This window comes from Limulus polyphemus, unplaced genomic scaffold (genome assembly GCF_000517525.1).
Source record: "Limulus polyphemus unplaced genomic scaffold, Limulus_polyphemus-2.1.2 Scaffold357, whole genome shotgun sequence".
In the NCBI taxonomy this organism is placed as follows: domain Eukaryota; kingdom Metazoa; phylum Arthropoda; class Merostomata; order Xiphosura; family Limulidae; genus Limulus; species Limulus polyphemus.
Genome location: NW_013665967.1, coordinates 381,069 through 389,122, shown reverse-complemented (window position 1 = coordinate 389,122; position 8,054 = coordinate 381,069). Strand labels below are relative to the sequence as shown.

Genomic DNA, 8,054 nt, shown 5'->3' with positions numbered 1-8,054 from the left:
CCTTCTAGTGGTACTGTCTTAACATCTTAATCCAGAGACATCTGTATTGATTGGCTAGTTTCATAATCTTACATATATTCTAACTGATAGAGGAAACTTCAAATGGTTAGCGGTTACATATTTCAGAAGTTAACTACAGAAAACAAAGGCTGACGTTAGTGATTGACCTTTTTTTTTTCTAACAGTTAAGTATAGAGACCAGTTGCCAGTTCCAGATCTTAATAACCAAATTATAAAAAAACAGTTACTGAAGGTTAATTCACTTTATAAAAATGATATCCGAGGTCTCTAGGCATTATTTCCTACATCGGTGGTTGTGTACTGTCTATTCTCATCACACAGCACTTTTTATTGTAACAAGTTTCTGCGGAGAACAACAAGACAAACAGCAGACTACTACATGTGGACGTCGGTTTCCAAGTATTAAGCACAAAAGTCCATTGGAGCAGCATCAAGGATCTGAACAGGCATGTGGCTGAATGATACTGCTGTGATTCCAGTTTTTCTGGTTATCTTTTTTTTTTTCACGCAAAAAGCTATTGGTTTCGATATGCGTGGAAAGCTGTGAGAGTTCTATGAAGTCGTCATGAATCAAATATACAAGGGTAAGCATGACTCTCATGATGTCACAACTCGCATTTGTGTCGAAAGACCTCAACTTTAGCATGTGTGCAAAATGTTCTTATAAGATGCTCTTAACTTTCCATGATGTTGATGGCTGGCTTCTTGTCCTAGTAACCAGCTTAAAAACTTCTGCTAGTGATCAGTTCAATATCCCAGTAGATCAGTACAAAGATAGCCCCATCTAATGATCAGTTTTATAACTTAAATGTTAACAGAAACAGCGGAAACTGGTAAACCTTCACATACTCTAGTATAGTTTATAGTTCCTTGTCCTAACAGGTGAATAAATACACAATTCCTACTACTGGGCAGATGACATTCAGTCTAAAAAATAGCTTCATCTTGTCTATCTTAGTAGAAAATTTATACTGAGACAACTGCATCAGTTGTTTAGTTCCAAAATTAAAAAAAAAAACAGCTTACAGACACATATGCAGCTGGTAACAGATTAACTGCTCAGAAGTTAAGTACAAAGATATCTGAGATGTGATAGGTTTCCTGTATGGTAGCTAATTATAACTGCAGCTGGTAATCTCTTACCTACTCTAACAACTAATTCTAAGAATCCATGAGTGAAAGCAAAGGAGGATATATTATAATACGTAATTCACACTACATCTGCCGTATTCAGTGCCGATAAGGCCTTTCGCTCAATACTATTGGTCCAGGCGTTATACATATCACCATTTTTTTCTTAAACAACGACTGTTTTGATGTGAACCATATTAAGCATATGAATTATAATGATTATCAATTTTATTTAAGTCATTTACAAATCAGATTTTAATTGTAACAATCATTAATACAACGTTTTCTTATGTTATTTTTATTTTAATACAGAGACACCTGCTACTGATGACAGGAACTCTGCCCAAAGAGGTACTTACAGAAAAAATCTGCAGTTGACACTTGGTTCATTGTCTTTATAGTTAACCACAGAAGCAGTTTATGTTAAAAAACAAAACAGAACCTGTCTTATCAGTTTAATGAATTTGAAGCTAATGACAGAAACAAGTAAAGCTGGTAGTTAGTTCCCTGTCTTAAAATCTGACTATAGAGACAGACCAGTTGATGAGCCAGTTTCAGATCCTTGTTATTGGCTACTAATACAGATGTACCTGACAGCCGAATCTCTTTTTAATAGTTATTTAAGGGATTAGCTGTAGCTGGCGATCAGTAGTTTGACCTAACAGGTAACTATAAAGACCTGTACGGCTGTTAATAAAATACTTTGCACAGTTTTTTTCGGACATTAGCAGTTACAGAGACAGATGTAAAGTCTTTGGTCTTGTATCTAGCCATAGGCGATTCGACCCACTTGATTCCATGTCTTAACAATTAGTTACTGCACAGCTGATGACCAGTTACCTGATCTTGCAGCTATAACCGGTGATCAGTTATCCTATCTTGCAGCTATAACCGGTGATCAGTTATCCTATCTTGCAGCTATAACCGGTGATCAGTTACCTTATCTTGCAGCTATAGCCAGTGATCAGTTACCTTATCTTGAAGCTATATCAGGTGATCAGTTACCTTATCTTGCAGCTATACCCGGTGATTAGTTGCCTTATCTTGTAACTATAGCTGGTGATCAGTAACCTTATCTTGCAGCTATATCAGGTGATCAGTTACCTTATCTTGCAGCTCTAGCCGGTGATCAGTTATCTTATCTTGCAGCTCTAGCCGGTGATCAGTTACCTTATCTTGCAGCTATAGCCGGTGATCAGTTACCTTATCTTGCAGCTATATCAGTTGATCAGTTATCTTATCTTGCAGCTATAGCAGGTGATCAGTTACCTTATCTTGCAGCTCTAGCCGGTGATCAGTTATCTTATCTTGCAGCTCTAGCCGGTGATCAGTTACCTTATCTTGCAGCTATAGCCGGTGATCAGTTACCTTATCTTGCAGCTATATCAGGTGATCAGTTATCTTATCTTGCAGCTATAGCCGGTGATCACTTACCTTATCTTGCAGCTATAGTCGGTGATCAGTTATCTTATCTTGCAGATATATCTACAAAGTGTTTATTGTCCTAATAGTCAACTTTCAGTGATAGATATAGTTGAGTATTTCTCTTTATCTGCTAATAATAATGGTTGTCTGTCGAATCGACGATAACCACTCATTCTTTTCTAGCGTGGACATACCTGTGGTCCAGTAGACCTACACGTGATGCACATGCCCTGCGGCAGAAGTCACTAGAAAATGTTTTGCATCGGTCTGCTGGTTGATTGGTAGCTTTCTTTTTCTCTGATCACTTCATTTCTAGTGCTAAGGCCCTCTTATCTTCAAAGTGTTTTTCCAACCCAAATCATCTTTCTCCACTTCTGCCTATTTTGTACTTGATCTTCTACAGATTCTATTTTTGCTATAAGGTGTCCTTAAAGTGCTTACTATGGCCGCATATTGACCTCTTCCCTTCTTTGAGGACACTCTTGTTGCCTTCTCTGTCTCTTCTAAACAAAAAGAAACTAAAATGCAGATGGTGATAGTTTCCTGGTCGGTTCACTTTTCTAGTTTTTTTTAATGTACATAGCCGGTACAACTGATGACCAGTTGTGTGTCGTATCAGTTATATTTCAGAAATAGGTGCAAGTGATGATAAATTCTCTGTCCTACAACTAACTTGTGTGGATATATGCAGCTCATGCACAAGCGAAATCGATGTATAGGTCAGTTTTGTTTTATGCCCAAAGATTCAGCTTACAAAGCCTGTTGCAGGTGATGGTAGTTTCCTTGTTTTAACAGTTAATTAGAAGACAGCTGCAGCTAATGGTCAGTTGTACTCACCTAACAGCTTAGGCACGAGATAGATACAGCTGGTGATCGATTTCTTGTCTTGACATGAAAGTACAGAGACAGAACTGCAGCTAATTTTTAGCCAACTTACGGTAACATTTTCAACTAGTGTTTAGCTCCTTGTTCTAGTTGTGAATCCAAAGTAAAATTCGCCATGAACTAAATATCCTATAACTAATAGCCAGTATCCTTTCCAAACAGCCAGTCTATATAGTTAGACAAATGTTAGTCTATGTTAATCACTAAGTTCCATACATAATAATTAATTGCATTTCTTTCCAGTAATCAACATTATATCAAAACTATGTAGTGGGGCATTATGTTACAAAAAGAGAGAACTGATCTATTAGTTAATCACATTATATCAAAACTATGTAGTGGGGCATTACGTTACAAAAAAAGAGAGAACTGATCTATTAGTTAATCACATTATATCAAAACTATGTAGTGGGGCATTACGTTACAAAAAAAGAGAGAACTGATCTATTAGTTAATCACATTATATCAAAACTATGTAGTGGGGCATTACGTTACAAAAAAAAGAGAGAGAGAGAGAGATAGAGAACAGATATATTAGTTAATCACATTATATCAAAACTATGTAGTGGGGCATTACGTTACAAAAAAAAGAGAGACTTGATCTATTAGTTAATCTACTGTTGATTGAAACTCTTCCAATTAGCTATTTACTCATACCTGGAGTTATAAAGTCTACTGCTGATTCATCTACGGTCACTCTACCAGATTTTCCGTTTCTGCGAAGAGAAACGATGTGCCAATGGCCATCGTCCACTCGTCGTGTCGTAGTGGCCTTTACTTTAACAGCACCAGATCCTAAGTTTAAAAGTAGGTAAACATGACCTGCCAGGAGCTCAAATGCAAAAAAATCTCCTTGTGAGGTAGCACCGCTATTGTACATGAGTACTCCGTTCGCCTCGTTGGTTCTGATCTTGAAAGACAAACTACCAGTACGAGTGGCCTCCCAACAAGGCAAAGCCTGAAAGTAAAATAAAGATAGATGAATGAACTGCAGTTCTTGCAGATTTCAAAACAAGATAGCTTTGATACTTAACCCCCACAGATGTTCTATTACAGTTACCTTGGATCTGGATTCTTTGAAAGTGAAATGATACCATAACCCTTACAAATCTCCAAAAAACGCGACCTCTGCCTTTTCTCTGAAAATCAATTTATTTACGATCATAAAATATCTTTCCACTTCTAACATTCAATTTGACAACAATACTAGACAGAACACTCTTCATTTCTGATCGTCATTGAAGCTAAGAATATTTTTTTACTTCTACTACTGTAATCACGACTTTACAATTCATTTTATTTCAGAGTATTGACGCTGTCACGAACTTATTTTTCCCATGAGTTCATATAATCAGAGCTTTAATTACTGAATGCCAGTGTACCCAAGTGTAACCATGTCCTTGTGGAAACCTTTAACTTCGTTTATTTATGGTTGTCCTGTTAACAATAATTTATAAAATCATTTTCAAAAGAAATAATAAAATTTAAACACCTTAATAAACACCATCATCAAGCTTAGACAATAAAAAGATAATAGGTTTTTCGGGTAATGGAAAACTGGTTAAAAAGAAAACGTTCAGCTAAAAATATTGGAAGATTAAAACTTCATATCTTTATTAAACAGTTAAAGTTAAGATATTCAGAAAACATATGTGTCTTAGTGTTATTCTCGAATTACATAGGAAATTGTTTTACATCTCAAGCTATGTAATACACACTCACCCACATTTCATATTTTATTATTATATTTTATTGATTACTATAGCTCTAAACATGCTAGAGAAAACACCATCTAATTAATCTAGAATAATTCTTTAATATTTACATTTCGTACAAAGAAACATTTAAGAGGCGATACTTAATGTGCAAAAGTATATTTCACCAGTTTTTATTTGTTTCAGCGAGTTAGATTAGGAACCACATAATTCTGCAAAAAAAAAAAAAAAAAAAATCAGTATGATTTATTTGTAATTAACACATACTTCTCTCTCGACACCCCCTACAAAAGTTTTATGGTAAACATTTATGGCTCATTCCCCAAACTTTTCGTTGGATGATTTTACATCAATAAACACAAATATTTAAAAGATACGATACTTTCCCATCCTATCAATATTATCTCTTCCAACAAAGGTTTCTTAGAATTTGTTTACATCAATAGACAACAAATATTTCTAAGCATACTATGATACACCACCCAAGGTTTCTTTCTTAGATACGCTTGTGCCAGATAATACACATATTTAAAAAGATATCATAATACCCCACAAGGGTTTCGTAAGATATACTTTCATAAAACATTTAACACTTCACTCCTTCAAAGAGATATACTAAGATAACTCTAAACACCTACCCAAAAATGTGAAAAAAAGGTATTTGCTCACAAAGGTGTCACTTTTTATATATTTTAGTTCAAATTTCAAATTGTTAAGAATAATTTATTAAGTAAAATTTACTGGTTTATGTATATATTTGTGCAAATAGTTTGTTTATAAGTCATATATACCGTATGCTACGTATTGAGAATTCAAAATAGTCCGAAGCCGATATTTTAGTTAATTTACACTATTTGCCAACAAGATTGACACACACCATCTTCGTTTTCACACAATACCGTTTTAATATATATATATACAACAGTTCAATTTACAACAAGAATTATTACGAATAATTACAACAACCAAAGTTTTATAAAACAAAAACTTCACTAACTTACAAACAACACAAAATCTTTCTAGTTTAAAGTCTCCTTGATATCCAGCGGGTTAACTTGAAGTCGATGGATGTACAATTGCCGAGAAGCTACCTAGCTTTGTCAGACACTGAATTGTTGGACCATCGAAGTAAGATAATATTTTCATAAAACCACTAATGTCCAATGAGAATTCAGTAATACTTTCGGAAAGATATTAACGTCCGATGAGAATCCACTGGTGTTCGAAATTTATAACTGTTCCTGGTCAAATGTCGTATATTATCCGGTTGATGAGGGTTAGCAAAATCACGGTTTATAGCGTACACAGTTATAACAGGTTCCTAGCAGACTTATACACTCTCTCTTTTTTTTTTTTGGCGCATCGCCTTTTATAGGCGCTGGAAAGATTTTCTCAAAAGTTCCGACAACAATACTGAACTATATTTAACCGTTTACGGAAGTGGTTATATTGTCGATTCTTGCATTCACAAATATTCTACAATCTTGGAGAATTGGCGGGAGTTTCGCCACACGTAACTAACACTGTAAGCTAGGCACGTTTTTAAATATAAACTCATTCCAAATAAACGTTATATATATTATATACATTATATATATATACATTGGCCAGATTACATTGTACATAATACACTATTTAAAAGATTATACAACTTCAATAATAATTACAGTATAGAATACAACCTATACAAATCACCTTACCATATACCTTGGTATATCTGGTGGTCTCCATTTCCTCATAAGCACACCATTTTTGAAAAATAACCATTTGGAATTTTCTCCAATTCATCTTTTGGGTGTGCATATTTAAATAGTGAAGTGATCTGCAAATATTTTTCTTGTTGAGTGATCAGTTTACTTTTAGTCAATGGAATTTCACCAGGTGAATTAGATCCTTCACGTCCATAATTGTCACTCATCGAGGTATTGTCAGTGGGACGATCATCCACCAGATTCCTGTTGGATCCAAAAAATGTCTGAGTCATATATATAAAATCGTCCTCTGAATCCATGGCTATCATTCGTTTATGGCTTAATTTCTTAGCCTGAGCTCGAGTCACAGAACACAAGGGAAACACATCGGGATTCTTCTCAACTACGTCATCCTTAGATGAAACAGTGATCGGCTCGTTAACCACTTTAGGTTCAGCAACAACTTTTCCCCAGCCAAATCGTTTCCCAACAACAATGATACACCCTTAATTTGCAGAATAGGTCTTATCCCAACTACAACTGGTCCCGAAACTAGGTCTGATGCTTAATAAATATTATGAAGAGGAACATTAACAAAGCCACCCTCAATACCCTGAGCAGTAACAGACTTACCAATCTAAAGGCAATACACCTTTTAACAACAATGATTGAGTCGCCCCAGTAACACGTAGAATACGTATGGGTATGGATGGGATTGCCAGTGTCATTTGTCACAGACACAGAACCAACAGACACAAAAGGTTTACATTCCTCCCTGATTACATCAGCCTTTATATCAGTGGCTAAATCAACAACATTGGGTGATCTGGTGAAACTACATCCATATGTGGACACAAACGCACTGGGTGTTGCCTCCTTTTCTTTCTTTTTTTTCAAACCCCAACAATCGGACATAACATGACCAGGTTTTTTACAAAAATGGCAGACAGGCCTTGATGGTTTTGACGAAGTTTTAGTCCAACTTTATGAAGATTTCGAACTAGAGAAGCTGGATTTTTTAATGAATCCCCAACTTCAGTGGATTGAACAAGTACAGGTTTTTGCTGAAATGGTAGGAATTTCTTTTTATGAAAAGTTTGATTATTTTTTTGCGATAACCTCTAAACTTTTGGCGATAAGCCTCCGGTACTAACCTGTATGCTTTGAGAATAGCTGCTTTAACCTT

At 35.4% G+C, this 8,054-nt stretch overlaps 1 protein-coding gene across 1 annotated transcript in view; it reads right to left on the bottom strand.

Moving 5' to 3' along the window:
• Positions 1-8,054, bottom strand: part of LOC106457652 (neurexin-1-like) — a 206,004-nt gene that overhangs the window by 59,761 nt on the left and 138,189 nt on the right. Inside the window, exon 7 of the mRNA XM_022383663.1 lies at positions 4,120-4,420. Coding sequence (XP_022239371.1) covers positions 4,120-4,420 — 301 coding nt within the window. The remainder of the gene's footprint in view (positions 1-4,119; positions 4,421-8,054) is intronic.